At 33.2% G+C, this 18,742-nt stretch overlaps 2 protein-coding genes across 3 annotated transcripts in view; both read left to right on the top strand.

Moving 5' to 3' along the window:
• Positions 1-1,049: 1,049 nt before the first annotated feature.
• The window catches only part of LOC116338183 (choline O-acetyltransferase), a 43,155-nt gene continuing 25,462 nt past the window's right edge, over positions 1,050-18,742 (top strand). For both annotated transcript variants that reach the window (XM_031763314.1, XM_031763306.1), the window contains exon 1: positions 1,050-1,210. The gene's annotated coding sequence lies outside the window, so the exon portion shown is untranslated. The remainder of the gene's footprint in view (positions 1,211-18,742) is intronic.
• LOC116338204 (vesicular acetylcholine transporter) lies at positions 1,099-16,990 on the top strand. Its single transcript, XM_031763326.1, has 2 exons — positions 1,099-1,210; positions 12,659-16,990. Exon 2 carries the CDS (start codon positions 13,137-13,139, stop codon positions 14,874-14,876), a length of 1,740 nt encoding a protein of 579 aa, XP_031619186.1. The 5' UTR covers positions 1,099-1,210; positions 12,659-13,136; the 3' UTR covers positions 14,877-16,990.

Below are 18,742 nucleotides of genomic sequence, written 5' to 3'. Positions count from 1 at the left end.
TCCATCGAATGGAATTCTTATCGATATACATCGAGCAGTCGTACAGTGTTACATTTGTTTGCGTTGCTCCTTATCACTATGGTATGGCATTGACAAAAACTCCTGCATATCGTTGTGCACGGTTGCCGAAGGGGAAATCTGTCTTTCGGTCGTTTTCATCCACATTTGCACTGGTTCCGATTGTCGTTTACCCCGCAATCACACACAAAGATGAGCTATACTTGTTTGTTGGTGGTATCGGTTTTTCAAATACATGTATGAATGGTATTTCAATTTCTCTTTCTTTTTTACCCTAGTATGGTTGCGAATCAAGTAGAGGGGATATTTAGCTCAAAGCTTTTTCATATCCTGGCAGATCGAAATTACCTACAGCCAGGTTGAGTTGGTCCACTCAACTCTTCACACTAACAACCAACTGAACAAATTTTCGTAGGAAATTTTTATCAAATTTTTTCCTTTTTGGGCGGTAGCCCTCTGTTGTGACAACCAAAAAGATAGCCATTTTATTTGAAAATTTTCGAAATTTACATACACACCGTACTAAGAGAAAAAAATAAATAAATTGTTTTAATTGTTTTGTTAAATTTTTTTTGAAACAACATAAAAAAAAAGTATTCATATAATATCACATACATATCAAGTAAAATTCGTTGAAAGGCAGAAAAATAAAATTGATCGCAAGTGGTTCTTCAATTCTGAAAGTTGTTATTCGATTTTGACAGTCAATCGAATCGTGTTTTAAACTTGAAAGAAAAAAAAAGTGATAAAAAAATCTATATAATACGATTGCATAATTTCTTGTGTAACTGTGATTCTCTCGTAACAATTCAAGATCCGATTCAGTGTATTCTTGATTCAGCAACTTCATAAATTATTCTTCAAGTTAACTGGGAAAGTTTTTTTTTTCGGTTAAAAAAAGAGGAAAGAAATTCCGCGCTTTGTGGAAAAATTTCATTGAAAAACGTCCATCCGAAAATAAAGTTTAATAACATCGAGTTTGTAAATTGCGCTCTCCGAATTTGTGCTCTTTCTATTGATTTACCATAAAGTAAGACCGTGGCTTCTTCAGAAGGTGCGAGTGGTGGTGATTCCGCCCTGTTTTCAAAATTAGGCGGAGCCATTTTTGGTGGCTCAAATTCACCTCAGCGAGTTATCGCCAATGTTCGTGGACTACTTGCGAATCGAATAACTGGCGCTATTCCAGACACAGGTAAAAAAAACACACAACATTATTACAAATACTAAAATAACTATGTACGTATGTAGTGTACATATACACTATACTATGATTGAAACAGTTTATGCATAGAAAATCAATAATGTTTTGACGTTGTTTTTTTTTAATGACCACAAATATGACACATTTATTGGGCATATTTCTTCGTATTTTATTTCTTAAAAATCGTTTTTTTCTTGATGATTATTCTTTTTTTTAAATGAAAATCAATTAGTTCATTCCTTATTTCGATTACGTAACATGATTTCAATTGTCAGAGGAAGCCAGTATATATATTTATATACATATACGTAAATTTTCAATTTGAAAATTTAAGTAAATAATGTTTTTGGTTTAATGCGTGAAGATGAAAAAGGGACAAAAATGCAAGTGGCTTGTTTAGTTTTTGTGGAATTTTGATGCGAATATCTGAAAGCCGACGGCTTATTCGGGGACATGTCCATAACTAAATGCTGATTTATCAATTAATGGCAATAATTAATCCATTTGATAATACCTTGAACGGTATGTAACGTGTGTCAGTAACACATGATACCATGAAGCGAAAATTGTCCTCTATTGAACGGTTCGCGGTCACCAACAAACACTATGCAATTAACATTAATTGCCATCGATTTCCGGCGCCAGTAAGGAATATTCGCACAAAAGTGTGGGGTTGGTTGTTGTTTTTTGTTTCAATTACGTTTTTTGTTTTATATTCTCACCGATTTATGGATAGCATTAATATGGTTTCATAATGCCAGTAATAAGTGAGGAGATTAGTTTCATTGGCATTGCCATTTGTACACTTTCTGATGTTCACGATAAAGAAGAACACAAATCGTATGCACAATACTTGGCCCAATACATGAGAGAGGGTGTTAAATGAGTTGGAAGCAATTTATTGATACATTCCAATTTGCTGGGATGTGAGGGATGTGAAAATGTAGTTAGATTTTGAAAAACTGTACGTCTTATCGATTGATTTTATAAATCCGACTGTCAAGATTTTTTCGCCATTTCATCCTCTTTGAACATTTCCCATGAAATTGTGGGATTTGTTCAGCTCTTTTCACACAATTCTCAAATACCATCGAGATTTATTAGTGGGCGCGTGTTTAGGGAGGATTTGTGCTATGTTTTATAAATTGGTCACTTCAAACGCTTCAATGGTTAAAGCATATTGATGGTGTTTTGAGTCAAATGGTCCTTTTTTGTTAACAACATGTCAATTATTTTTTCATTAAGTCATATGCTTTTTTTTATTCGTTCGATTTCTTTTCATACGAATACAAGTACGTTCGACTTCATTTGCGGTTGTTGAATTTATATGTCATTGAAATTGTAATTAGTATTTTATTTGTATATTATGTTGCTACCCTCGATAATCTTAAAAAATAAGTACTTTATGTGCGCGCGTGTGTATGTGTCTTTTTACATTGGACGTAATGGAAAATCTGGGCCAATTCACACCGATTTAAGGTACGAAAGTGAATCGATCGCTATATTCTAGCACTATTCAATACATGTCCAAAAATATATAACTATTGTATGTAAGTAGGACTAGATTTTACGACAGAGCAAACTTATTTGAAATTTGAAATAGCATTTCTTTTTATAGATGAATAAAAAAAAAACAACAAAAATACAAAGACACTAGCAGGTCTCTCGATTGTGTGTGTGTGTGTGTGTGTTAGATGTGCCAACCATTTGACTATTGTGTTCCGTGAGTGGCACTTGGCCTGTATTGTGTATATATAGCACCGAAAAAACTATTTCTTTTTTCACGACATTAACGACTACGTAATTGTCAAATGTATTTTGGACACATTTTTTCCATATTCTACTATTGACAATCTTAAACAAGGAACACACTACTTTGTTCTATTTTGCTGTGTGTGTGTGTTTGTATTTTTTTCTTATTCGGGGGTGCCCTCGAATAAAATATGGATATAAGTCACGCAATCACTGTACTTAAAGGTAATATGCAATGTTTTGTTATGTCGAACTTTGAATAAAATCAGTAGTAGTGGCGATACACCCCTGATGCATACCCAACCATTATGAAAATGTATTTAACATAAAAATAAGTAAAATTTATTTCATTTCCAAAAATCGAGAGAGAAAAAAAATTGTTTTTGTTTGAAGCGAACACAAATCAAAATGACTTTTGAATCTTACTGAAACACAAATCAAATTGTCAAACGACAAACAATACCGAAATGAATTGGCGAAATGAAAAATAAATCATAACCACAAAATAAAGATACAATAAAAGTATTATGGCAACCAAACAGAAGTATATTATTACTTTCTCTTTGAAAGTTGTTTATTTGTGACGAAACAAAAAAATCAACAGGAAAAAAATAATAGCAATCTAACTGGTATCTAATGCAATTATTATTAAACGAGGGAAAAAAGAAAAATCAGAAAACTTTCTTTCCAGTACATCCTGCTGTTTTGAACTGTGCACATCTTTCACCACTTCCTTCATTGTATTTTTACTGAATGAAAAAGTGCTTCCTTTCTCTGTCTTTCACTTGAATCATACTTCGATGCGTCCGACGCTCGCACAAAAAATGTTTTCATCATACGGTATGGCTGTTGGTTTTTCGTTGTGTTTACTTAGCACGCGTGTTGTTACACGAAAAGTGCGTTCACATTACGCTATTTTTTTTTTTGCTGCATCGTGGTTGTTGCTCGACGGGTTTATGCTATATAAATAACACACCCCGTGTTTATGATTAAAATAGTTAATGGATTGGGGAGCCAAACGCGACTCGAATTATAAATGTGTAGATAAATGATGTGTATGTTTTTGCCCATCATTCAATTTAACGGTGTGAGAAAAGTTGTAAAGATATGCTATTGTGTTACCACATGCTGAATGATGAAAAATAAATAATACACCAACAATCAATCCCTTTAACTCACCGGCCGACAACAGCTACTAAATCGCGTGAATTGTTCAATTCCGAAAAATTCCATTCACAATATTTTCAAATTTCCATCAAATGAAAAAAAAAATTTTTTTTTTGGCAAATGTTCCAATAAGAAACGCAGAGACGGTAAAAAGCAGGCATCAAGAAAAAAAGTGACAACACATATGTATGAACTGTGTTTGCATTCAATATATTTTAACATACAACCGAAGAAGAAGAAAAAAAAAATCGTGTGCTTAGGGAGCGAATGTCTCGAATGTAAATGTATTTTCTATGTGTCGTGTTTAGTACCTTTGCCGTCTTTTGGTGTGCGACCAAGAATACACAAACGTGCGAAATAAGGGTGGTCGACGCGAATGAGTGGAAATGGGAGAGAGAGAGTGTGTGTGTGAATGTCGTACATCAGCAGTACGACAATGAATCGAAAGAGAAATATGAAATAAACATGTTACACAATCTGCGTGCATCAACTTATATAAATTTTATTATTTATTTATAAATGATAAAATGATATAATGTGTATTTTATGTATAGACACTGAATGCGCGATGTTATTGGCAGCAATGTGGCTGGTTGGCAATATCTCGCATCGATATGTCATTTTGTCTGGGCCTATTTTGTATACAGGGTACACGCTTAGGATTTGCATTAGATTAGGATCAAATTGTGTGATATGGCTTGCAGATTATACCGATCTCCCTAGGTGATTCGGAATTGGATGTGAATTTTAAATTTTATACTAAAATTGGGCACATGTCAATATTCATAAATTCAAAACGGTGTGACACTAAGTGATGCACCATATCTTTCTTTCACCGTGTAATACCATTCCAACGAGCCTCGTGTGTGATCCATTGTATCGAAATTGAGAAATGAAACTGGAAATAAACGTAGGAAAGCAATTTAGCGAAGAGTCTCTCATTTTATGATAGTATCTGTTTTCTATCTCGTTACCAATTATATTTGCTTCGAAAATTTTGCACCCTGACGAATATATAATTCCAATTGTTTGGCTTATTGCGATCGTATTGCTCAGTTCGAGAAATTCAAGCGTACCCACCCCAATACACATTGCATGATAATAGACAATTCGATATGTTCTACCTTTATTTTTACTTTCTATCAAAGGTTCATTCAACGCTTCAAAAATTTGCTCTAAGGCACAGCATGATGTTTATGTAATTTTACTACACTTCACGTGTACCATATAGCATGATGTTTGTATTGTGGGCTCTTGGTTATTACAGAAATCGAACGATGGCGAAAATATATATCGAATTTTCCAGTTTCTTTTTTTCATTTTTGCTCATCTCATATTGAATGAGGGCAGTCTGTGATTTCCATGACATTTTTCGTTTATTTAAAATTAAAATGCAATATAAATAGAAATATCAATTCATCGTCGGAGGGTTCGAAAAACTCAGTGTGGCTTGCTCTCTTTGGCATCGAAAAATCAACCAAGGAAAAAGAAAACAGAACACAATCATAATTAAGCGTTTTTGAATTGCATTTGCATACTTATACCACTTGAGCGAGCGTATACACACACACACAAATGATACGACGAGCGAATGAGAGATATACCTTTTTCAGAACATCAAAGCATATATATATTTTTGAGTAAAGTTGACATTAAAACCTTTCGCTTCCATGGTTTGCTGTTGTGCATTAATTTAAATCGCATTTAAAAGAATTTAATTCAAATTTCACAAAAGGGATTTAAACTATATTGATGCCACACTTTTGCACCGCATATCATATCCATATCTAATATTTCTATTCAAATTCCAAACAAGACGGAACGATTTTTAAAGCTTGTATATATATCGAATTTATTATATAGATGTAACTAATATTTGTCGTGACTATAATGGAATAACATTTTATTTGATGTGAAAATTTCCACATGAAAATATATGCCCATGGCTGTTTTTTGCCCACTAGAACAATAACATCATTCTGAGTTGAATTTGATGTGACATAAAAACGGATCCAGATGCATTAATTCAGTCAAGTATGTGGTGCGGGGCAGAGAAAAAAAATTTGTTATGTAATCAAATACAAAGTATCATATACTATTCTGATGATGATTACGGCGAGTGAATTTATTATCATCGTATGATTACCTCAAAACAAAACTCGCACATGTACACCCACTTATAGCCATTGACACAGCCGTTCAACGCTTCCACTTTACACATACAGAGAGAGAGAGAGAGAGAGAGAGAGAGAGAGAGAGAGAGAGAGAAAAACGGAGACAATGTTGTACATTTTTTTTCTCTTCCAGCATAAAAGTACGTATAACATTCAAGATGAAATGAGATATACTTGTTTACTTACCCTCGTTGAATTTTCATTTCACCATAAAATGTGTGTACATGAATATGTTTTTACGGGGATATAAACTGAACATGCCTTAAAATAGAGGACATAGAAAAAATAAACAAAAAATAAATAAATAAATAAACCCTAACCTTACAATTTTTGGCATGATAAAAGCAAAACAAGTTTTCGATGAAATTTTAAACAGCCAGTCGGTGCCGAAATGAAAAAAAAAAAAACGAAAATAAACAGAGGTGAAACGAAAAAAGAAAAACTTCCAACTTGCTGTTTTTGTCGCTGTCGGCCGCAATTCTTGACCAGTTTTGTTAAGTACGAACGCATTTCCGACGCAAAACAATGAGATAAACTTGTAAGATGTTTAATGAGTTTCCGTGAGCAAAGCGAAAAGTGACAGGCTCCCGCAAATGACAAGGGGATAAAAATAAATGTGATCCACATAAACGATAGAATTATTTTCATTGTGGGGGCGAATTTTCATAAAACTACACGTCTGATGAGAGAGCATCTCTCTCTCGCTCGAAAATGCCATGAATATGAATAGAAATATATATATACAACATCGATCTATATAGTTGGCATATACCCAAGGGTATGATTTGTTTTTGTTGCTCTTTGTTCTTATTTGCTCTTTTCCTGCCTGCCTGCCTGCCTACCATCGATATGTTTTCTCGGCCAGAGAACAACAATAAGGGAAAAACAACAGGAAATATTTGATGCTTTCTTGTTCATTTGTTCCTATTTTCCCCGAAATTTATCTTATACGATATTATTTCTATATCGTTTGTTGGTCTTTATTGTTTCATGCAATTTTCTTCTCTCTATTTTTTTTTTCTACGGCGATTGAGGTAATGTGAAAATGTGCAATTTCCTTTTTTACGCATATGCGTACATAAATGTCAGACAAAATGTTTTATTGCCATTTTTAGTTCCATCGACTAGAAGACGTTAGACGAAAAACTAATGTGAATGTGAGAAGTGAGATACATAGGTGGGTGAATGATAGGAAAAGCACACACACACAGAGAGAGAGAGAGAGAAGCATAGCCTCAAGGAAAAATTAAATAAAGTTACGCCCGCCGAGTACGAATGCAGAAAGTAAAACGACAAATCAAGAAACGAACTTTTTAAATGGATTTTTCATCCTAGTGAACAATTCTACACTAATGCACCGGTGAACAGAGTTACCGTAATTTCTAATTACCAGCATTTGTACGGATGATAATTTATTGATATGCATTTCCCGCCATTTATTTTTATTGCCGAACGGCAATGTACTCAAGACTCGCTGTTTCTCTCCCATAAATGAAATGTAATAAAAGTCGCTGGTACACATACATGCCTGCAATCCAATTGCACACACGCTATTTGCTGGAAAGTAATTTGAAATAGTCCATTTTAGAGTGATATATCACTTTTACCAATTAGTTTTCAATATGTGGAAACTTTTGGTGTACGCAAGCGAAAGAGGATTTGGAACTTTGGCACAAAAAAAAATCTTCTCGATTTTCGATTTTTTTTTTGTTCAGTAACATGGGGGATAGACTCAAAAAAGCGTATTGCTTTTTTTTTTCTTTACAAATAGATACAATATTATCATCAATCACAATTAAGTAATTTTTTAATGAACCCGAATTATTAAATATGTTCCGTTCTTTCTCTCACTGGGGTGAGACAGTCAAACAAAGACTAGTTGATAGAAAACGCACAATCATGATGCAGCAAAAATCACAATGAACTGGTTACAATATTTTACAGTGGCATCATGATATGTCAAAATTACCCTATTTTTTGTGTGGAAATTCAATCAATTGTTGTTACGATTTCGGTTTATTATCATTATTTAATGCCTTGAATGATATAACGACTAACTTTTATTTCAATCGATTGCTTTTCATGTCTTCCTTTGATGTTTTTTTTTTCGTTATTTTCTCTATCTATTTTCATTTTCTCTGTATCTGCGCCAATAATGATTCTTCGAAGACATCGGAAGGAAAATAGGCGGATGCACATTATTAGAGTGCAGCTTTCAGCTTGCGTATAGGAGACTTTTTTTTGTTCGGTGTGTTCGCATTTTCCAATACAGCTATTAAGTTTTTCTCCATTCATGTGAAATTGAATTGAACATCGAATTCAATTTGCTCCTTTCACTCGAAAACAGATCTCATTTAAGCATCGATTGCAAAATGTGTAAGGGTCAAGCTGAATGGAGCATGCACACCGTTGCTTTTGTCCTTTTTACAACTTAAGTTCCTTTTTTTCGTATTTTCTGTTGATTTATTTTTATTTTCACGTTTTAACTCCAAATCACATGGGCACATGGAAGTAACATCCAAGCACACATCGAATGTAAATTGCATTACCATTTTACAGTTTTTTTTTTCATTCCGTCTACGTTCGCCAAATTTCTATCGATCGTAAAAAAATATTGTCTAAGCAGAGGCCTTTTACGGTGTAACTCTATTAAAAATTAATACATGTAGAAATTACATGCTCACATATAGTCTCTATTCGAAGAGCATAGAGTGGCAAAATAAACGAAATTTTACCGTTTACATGCGAAATATTATATGTTTAGTCATACACATGTAATGATTATAGCTTATTCAGTCATCCATCATTCCGCACCGTAACGGTTATCCTAGATGTACCAAAATCATGTGCGTGTGTATGTGCTATCCAATTTCTCTGTGTGTCGCATTTCACAGCCTCTGGATCAATCTCCCCGTGTTGTTATCTGTGCAAGCAACATAATATGAAGCAATCAATGGCTCCCCCATGTTGATGCGTTATATACCTTGTATCATTATGTCGCGCAACAAAAATGTGTGAATAGCCCTCACGTGTAAAGTGTCGTGGCTGGAATGAGAAAGATTCAATGAAAAATGGCACACCATAGAAGGTTATTGAATCGGTCACTGTAATTTGTTACCATTGAATGTTGCGCGCTTTAATGACACCGTCTTTGTCAAAAGACAATTATGTGACAAAATCTATCTAATTTCACTTTCAAACAGAGTGGGAGAAAGTAAATTGGATTTTAAAAAAAATTATAGCGTTGACCACTGACATTTTTCGATCGTTTGAAGTGGAAAAATTTAATAAATTGGAGGAAGAGCGTCGTCGCACGTTCAACGAATTTATTTCATTTAAATTTCATAACGAAGAAAAATGAACAAATCCTATTAATTAGCTCAAATTGTGATGTGCATCAATTATTCGAGGATATGGTAACGTTCAATTTGAGTAATCAGTAGTTGAATTGAGAAATGGACAACTTGTTCGTTAGTTTTAAACAACAACAAAAAAGTTGACAAATCAGTGAAATGTACGTAAACATTAGAAAATAAGCAGAGACTTAATCGAGAGCTAAAACATTAAGTTTCGAAATTATGAGGCAGAAGTGAACAAAAATCGATGCCTTTATGCAGAAAATTGAGTATTTTCCAACGAATACATATATTGAAAGTTACACAGCTCCTTTAAAGTTATCGTATATTCAGCCGTAGGGTATATTTAGTGATTAATCTCGGCTTTCTGAACAAATTTCTTTTTTTGGTGTTTGCCATTAAGAACATAGAAAAAGTAAAAAAAAAAATCAACTTAGAAAATACTGTTTGTAGGTACACGAATTAATATATCCAAGCGAAAACATACATACACTGTCCACATTTCCTTCGCTAGTAGTTCAAATTCGGTACTGAAAAAACTAGAGGTATTGATTTTATTCCAGCTAACCTATAAGTTATAGGCTCATATTACCTAAGGTCCGAGTGATTTGGTGAAAAGAAAAATTGAAACGCATGCACACACTCAAAAACACACACTTCAAAATGAAAATCATTAACTTCAATAGAAAATATTGTTTGGCTATTATTTCAAAACATTTTTTTTTCGTGTGCGTACGAAAAACCAAATGGAGACCTTTCCATTCGAAATATATACATACGAAATGAAAAATACGCTAATATAATGAAGACGAACGTGTTCGAGTACAGGAACAAAAATTTCACGAATACGTCATGCACAGTAATTCATTCTCTCTTTCGCTCTTTTTCACTTTCGTCCGTCTCATTTAAGTTCACCCTCGTCGTCGGTTCATGCATGAATTATTTAGTAACATTTTCCGTGTGAATATTTGATGAGCTGCCAGACGGTACGCAGCGGTGAATTTTCCATAACCATTTAACATTATGAACACGCACATAAAATATTCTATGTTATTATACGGTGTATATCATTTCTTCATCCATCGATTCTTTGATATACACGGTACGAACAAAAAAAAATATATATGAAAGAACGAAATATAGAGAGGTATATACATGGAACATGGTTGTTATTTTTATAGATAATGAAACAAAAGGATAACAAAGTTGAACTTGAATACAAAACCTCGAAATAAAACATGTCCATACAGAATGAGTCGCATTCTGTGTCTAAGATAAAGACGCTCTCTCGATGACGCAATGTGATTTTGCAAACAAATTGTTCGGAATATTTTTGTTTTTCATTGTCATTTTGAAATTCAATAAAAAGTATGATCGAACCGAAAAATGGCCGAAGAGAAAAACCGTGTGTTGTTTTCCATTTCCTTGTCCATAATTCGAATTAGAAGAGATTATCGATTTAATCGACACGAAATTCTTCGAATTTGAAACATCGACTTGGTGAATAAGAAAATACACAATTGCGGAAAAGCCATTTGTTTCGTTGAATGTTTGATTAGATTGTCGATGATGGGTTGAAAAAAGGCCGCATATATAGTTGAATTTCGAATAAAGATAGACGGATCGATAAAGGTTTGAACAAATTGTCTGGTAATCCGTGACCAAACCATTATCGATTAAGCATAATGCGATGGCATACAATTTAAGCATCCAATTGTGATACTGATCCAACTCTTCCAAATAGAGAAATGAGAAAACAGCAAATAACATGAAGAGAAAAAATATAGCGCACATGCTATTCAACACAACACCCCATATTTCTATATATCTCCGTTTCCTTTCTTTTATTATATGTGCCTTTTTTTCTCATTCATTCTATCAATGGGAATCACTTAAAGTGTTATTCGAAAAATAAAAGACGACAAACAGAAAAAAAAAAAGTAGAATAAGATACTGCGAACTGTATGAGGAACGAATAGATGTCCTCTGCGGAAAATGAGATATGGCACACAAATAAAAGAGAGCGAGAGATGTTGATTTGTTGGAAACCGGAGACAACACAAATTTGATGCGAAAATCACACGATTCTGTTTGAGTATCTCACAAAAATGCAATCCAATCACTTCTATTGAAGCATAGATTACTTCAAATAGCATTCGATGTGCTTCCCGATTGACAGGTTTTATTTACATTATTCGTTTTGCTGTGTCAATGGATCAGTTTTACAAATCTCGAATGGGTACCGAAGAAGCCAACCGGATTTCATTATCCATCTCGAGACTTAATTCGTTAATCCACATAGTAAAAAGTGAGAATGCTAGTTTCTTATTATTTTTCTTTCCACTAAAATTAAATTCATGTTACGTAAATCGCCAAAAGAGAGGAAACAAATGGAGAGTAGAGTCTATTGATAATTAGTCATATGTAATAAATAAATTTTATGATTGAAATGTGTGTTTTTAGGAGCGAAGAAAATGGATTTTTTTATAGTAAATTGGGCCAATATGTGTCAACCATTAATTAGTTCATAGAGATCTGAGAAAATATATTTTATATATATATAATGGCTATGCGAAGTGAATGTATTCTGGCATCCTTTAAACAACAGAAACAACATTTCAATCATAAATTCATCTTTTCAATTGTGGATCTCATGTGTTCATCTGATTTAATTTCGTTTTTCCAAGTTTTTTTTTATTAATTTCTGGTTTTGGTTTGGTTTTGGTGTGGTTTGGTTTTAGCATTAATTTTAGTTTTTGTTGTTAACATTTGAAATGTTCTTATTGATTGTTTTTTGCAAACATCCAGTTTTTTTTTCATTATTCAAATCATCCTGTTATGATTTTGTTTATCTTTTACAAATAGAACAGACAGATACTTAATTCATGAACAATAAAAATCTAACAAACTAACAATTAAACAAAACAAAATCCAAAAAAAAAAAATGACAAAAAGAAAAATAACCGGAAATATTGTTTCTGTGTTTAAAGGTTGCCTGGGCGGACTTTCAATTATCAACATCGTTGACACCAGCATTGGCCAGAGTTTCCGTAGTCATATTGCAGCTGCTGACACAAATCGAAGCCTTTACTGAACAACTAATTCACTAACTCTAACTTTCACACAATATACAAACAAAAACAAAAAAAATAATCAGCTGGAATGCCTTAATTTAGAAACCAAAATAAAACGAAAAACATTTGAAGCGCAAACCAAAAAAACACGTACACAAACATTTGACTTAGCTAACAAACAAATTTCCAAAAAAGAAAAAAACCCAGCAAATCAATCAAGAAGAAGGCGACGGAACATCAACACATCAAGGACTGATAGATTTATAGCATTAGTGATTTAGACGAAATAAAAAAAAATATTTCAAAACAAATATCGAAGAAGAAGAAGAGAAGAATAAAAAAAAACTAGCAACATCAACAATAACCACAACAAATAAAACCAAATTTAGTAAAAATGTCGTTCACAATACCAGTAATAAATCTTGAATTCAACGAGGTTAAAGAGATACTATGGACAAAAATTCAAGAGCCACAAATTCAGCGCAAGCTGATTTTGGTGATAGTATCAATAGCGCTGCTTCTAGATAATATGCTTTATATGGTTATCGTACCAATTATACCCGATTATCTACGTTATGTTGGTTCATGGGACGACGAAGAGGAAGATTATTCATCAAATAGCACCGACAGCCTGGTTAAAAACCATAATCATCACGATGCATCGACCGGTTTTCTATTTGCATCAAAAGCAATCGTTCAACTAATGGTCAATCCATTTTCCGGTGCAATGATCGATCGCATTGGCTATGACATCCCAATGATGATTGGTTTGGTGATTATGTTCTTTTCAACGGCTATGTTTGCCTGTGGCGGTAGCTACGGTACCTTATTCTTTGCCCGTTCACTGCAAGGCGTTGGCTCAGCATTTGCGGATACATCCGGTTTGGCGATGATTGCCGATCGTTTTACCGAAGAAAATGAACGATCCCGTGCACTCGGCATTGCATTAGCATTTATAAGTTTTGGTTGTTTAGTTGCACCACCATTTGGCGGTGCATTGTATCAATTTTGCGGCAAAGCGGTTCCATTTCTCATTCTGGCGCTGGTTTGTGCAATAGACGGTGCAATGTTATTGTTAGTGATGAAACCGGTAAAAGAGCAATTACGTTTGGCAAATACAGAAGTAAAAGCACCATCAATACCAATCTGGAAACTTCTAATGGATCCATATATTGCTGTTTGTGCTGGTGCATTAATGATGTCAAACGTTGCATTGGCCTTTTTAGAACCGACCATTTCATCGTGGATGGAAGATAATATAACGCAAGACAATTGGAAAATCGGTATGATTTGGTTGCCAGCATTCTTTCCGCATGTATTTGGTGTCATATTAACGGTTAAAATGGCCAGAAAATATCCACAACATCAATGGTTAATGGCGGCTGGTGGACTTGCACTTGAAGGATTATGCTGTTTTATAATACCATTTTCAACATCATATCAAATGCTAATGATTCCAATTTGTGGCATTTGCTTTGGTATTGCGCTCATCGATACAGCACTGTTGCCAACATTGGGCTATTTGGTAGACGTTCGTTATGTATCGGTGTACGGTAGCATTTATGCAATTGCCGATATATCTTATTCGATGGCATATGCGATTGGACCAATCATTGCTGGTGGTGTTGTTGAAGCAATTGGCTTTACGGCTCTAAATTTTTTCATTGCCTTCTCAAATTTGCTGTATACACCAGTGCTTATGTATCTCAAGCACATTTACGATTTTAAACCATTCGAAAGTGAAGCAAATATTTTAATGTCAGATCCACCAAAGAAGGAATATCAAACGTATTCAATGCAAGATCAACGACCGATCGGTGACAATTATAAAAACCATTTGGAATATGGTTCAGCGCAACAAGATCCAAATATGGCCGAAACAAATCTTGATCAAGTACAAAATGGTTATGATGGATACAATCAAGACTATCAACAACAACAGCAATATCAGGCTGGTTATCAGGAACAATCGCAACCACAACGACCACCACCACCGCAACAACAACAGAGACAGCTTCCACAACAACCAGGTCAATCGGGTGTAGCAAATCCATTTCGACAACAACAACAACAGCAACAACAGCCGAATATGCAAAGCAATCGAAACGCTAATCCTTTTAGACAAGGAATGTAGAGTATTTATTTAGAATGAGATTTTACTAAGAAATATGAAAATTAAACCCAAAAACAAACAAAAAATTGAAAATTATCATTGTTGATTATTAAGTATATGCGTTGATTTAATTTAAAACACACAAAACAAGAATGAAAGGAACAAAGTATCCTCAGAGCATATTCTGATTTATTTTATCAAATTTTTATTGAAATTTATGTGACAAGAAACTATTAACTATATATGATTGAGAAGAAAAATAAATAATACAAATTGTCTATTCGGTAAATTCAAGGTTTTTCGCATGCATTCATCAAATGAGATATTTTGTTGATATACGGCAACAAACGAAGTGACACATGACACTCTGTTTATATTCTTTCCACCGGCTAAATCGAATCGCCAACGTTCTTAATTTTAGTAATGAAATGATGAGCGTTGGAATCATTTCCATTACCCAATTGACTTGACAACCCTCCACAACTGTTTCCATCAATTCGATAATATAGTATGGCGTCGATATGCTTCACAACTGATAACAATTTTGAAGCACTTCGCTTTGTAATATGATACGATGAGCCTCTACCTAATTGCAATTTCGTTGATTGATAATCTAAGTTCGGCGCTTGTTTTTGTTCGAAAAGTGAACACATTCCGAACAGACTTGTATAATTGCCATTAAAATAGGCAAATATATGGAATTGAATGTTGAACTGGTTCAAATTACAACCCTTTGACGCACACACACACTTGTTCGATGTTTGTTAAACACGCGAAAGGGTTTTTCATAGCGCGCGTCTCTCTTCCTTCAATCTAATATTTCAAATAAAAATCAAAAGAGATTCAAATCGCCCGCCATCAAAACAGGCAGCTCGATGTCACCGTTCATAGTGAAGGCTATAATTAAGGTGAATCGATTTTGAATTTTCATTCAACTACGCACAAAGAAATTCTTTTTTTTATTCAAATCATTACGGCGTTTGTATGACCGACTGTCCCAACTGAATGAATAATTCTGTGATGTCACGATTTCAAATGATCAAATGGAAAATCGAATTTTAGATACACCTTTCCTATCATATTACAAATTACCATTCAAAACAACATTTTGGGTTGAATTTTGTCAAGTGCGGTGACTTTTTTTCCCTCGTTTACTTTTTGTTTCTTTTCGATAAAAAAAAGAAGTTAAACTTAAAAAAGAAGAAGAAGAAGAAGATTTTAAATGCCTTGCCTCTGTATCAAACATTTTTTTTTAATATCCTAGCTAGGTAACGTTAAATAAAAATAAGCATTAAATCTTACCCAGCGACAGCAAGAACGATGCAATGATGAACTGAACAAATACGTAAATTTGCAACTGTGTCGAATCACTTCCAGAACCGCATGCATTTCGGTGCACGATGATTGTAAGGCAAGAGTTTTATGTTTGGCATATTTAATATTATCTAGATAGAGATATTCAAAAAAACTCAATGTTTTTCCATCTGTAAAACGTAAATAATATACAAAATGAATATTTCCTCTAACAAGAATTTGATACTGGTGTGAAATAGTACAGTTTGTTTGCTGTTTGCAATCAATACTCAACATGAAACACTTTTCAGTAATAAAAAAACACACGTAGAAACAAAATACCGATCGATATTTAAATAAACGAATGCAAACCCAAATTGAATAGAAAGAACATAAATAAATTTGAGAAATAAATGAAATCATTTGAAATGAAATATAAAACTAAAATATATACTATTTAGCGAAAAACCAATTTAAGAATGAGAAACTAGCATACATATTAAAAAACCATTAAAATGCTATGTATTATTGTTGTTGTATATAACTATTTATTATATATTATATGAATATGTATTACATAAAAACAGACACAACGCAACGGAAATAGGTATCTGGATAAATAAATTGCAACCAAAAAAAAACATGTGAACTTGATTTCGGTGGTGTATGATATCAAATTAGATCTTGAAGACGGTTTTTCGAAACCATCCTCTCCCGATGAGGGGAAAAAAATAGAAAACCCAGTCAGATATTCGTCATGCGCTATTTCCGCAAATTCATCGAATAGGCAATACATTTATCCGGAATCAATTTCTTTAAGAGCAAAAAAAACATATAGTAAATGTTAAATATACAAAATATTATTAGATGAATTTAATAAATAAAAAATTATGAGAGAACAACAACAAGAAAAAAAATCACATGTGAAACATATACAAGCAAACAAAATGTATCCATTAATTGTTTTAAAAACAACAAACAAACCATAACAAAAATATACGTTTATGAGAAAACAAAACAAAACTATATCAATTAAAAGCAAATATCATATTTTAACATTTAGATAAACTTCAGAAATTGATTTATGTTTAATTGAGAGCAAAAATGAATATTAGACACATCTAATTTCAATTCATTTTGTGAATGAAATGTCGGCAAAATGAATCAAAAGATTGAGAATATAGCTCATGGCATTTTGTCGGCATTTCGTCGTTTGATGCATTTGCAAAATATAAATTTAGAATAAGATTTTTTTTCTTTGGTTATAAACGTGTCTAACAATTATGGACTGATATTGCATTAATATCGTAGACATATCAAAAGCAAACAAAGTTAGGTTATCTATCACACCAAATCACTATCAAAGTGCAACGAACATCCATAATTGTACTTTGTGACCATATTTAGTGCGTAAGTTTACAAACAACATATACATATACGTTTGCTTTTTCGGTTTGGAAACAGAGTTTTTTTTTCGTTGAATTTAGTTTCTATATCAAATACACTATGTCAATACCTCAATATCTCTCGCCTGGCCAATGGATGATGTATGTATGCGAGTTTTTTTGCTCCTGTATGAGCTTCATCTAGACGGGGAGAGCTTTGAGGGTGGACAAATGCATTTGATAATCTTATGAACATATTAAGAAACAACCAAGGAAAACGATACATATCAAGAGTTTTTCGACTCGCCTCGTTTCTATTTACAAAGTGATATTATTTATATTTATAAATAATCATGTAATATGAAACAAATAAGAGATAGCTTAGTAAATAAAATCTATTATAAGTATATATGTATAAAAACAAATATATATCAAAAAAATTATATCTAGCACGCTGAACGGTAGCATTATTATCAATCAACCGGAGAACGAAAGGAAATAAACATAAAATAACACAATCCAAATTTTCGATTCGATAGTTGAAAGTAGATTTAAAACGCTGATGAAAATTAGTTTAAAAATGAGAGCATATAATATTTAATTTTGATTAATTTATTCGCTGTCATATTATTATTAATGTGTTTCGGTATGCGTTTGGTAAAATCACACACACACACACACACACCGTGGGCCATCAAGATGATGGTAATGCACTAAGAACGATTCAATTAAAACTATTAGTTCCTTTTTTTCACAATTCGATTCATTTTTACAATCATTTTGTGGTGTCCAAACAAATTCGTTCAAATGCACTTCAAACATATGCAAAAGTTACAGTATGACAGCTGTAAAAATCCACCGAACACACCCACAACACGATGATGATGAAGAATAAGCAAAATGAATGTGAAAAAATCGATTCCCTTGAAGTCAATTCAATAAAATTTAAGTTTAGGTAAAAAAAATGAGAAAAACAAACAAAGAATGATTGCAGTCTAAGGAAGGTGTACATATAGTATAATTTTATGAAAATGATGTTTAACTACTGCATAAGAGTCGAAGAGCAAAAAAAATGTGAAGACAACTTGAGGTTCTATGATATTCAATTAGGTATTTTTGTTGTGTTCAATATTACATCCAGAACATGCGCTCTTTACGCTTTTCCCCAAAACATCAAAGAAAATGTTGCGAATCATGTATTCCTTTCAA

This window comes from Contarinia nasturtii, unplaced genomic scaffold (assembly GCF_009176525.2).
Source record: "Contarinia nasturtii isolate CC-2019 unplaced genomic scaffold, AAFC_CNas_1.1 Cnas_scaffold_78, whole genome shotgun sequence".
In the NCBI taxonomy this organism is placed as follows: domain Eukaryota; kingdom Metazoa; phylum Arthropoda; class Insecta; order Diptera; family Cecidomyiidae; genus Contarinia; species Contarinia nasturtii.
The sequence above is the reverse complement of the archived record's forward strand: the minus strand, read 5'-3'. Positions and strand labels throughout refer to the sequence as shown.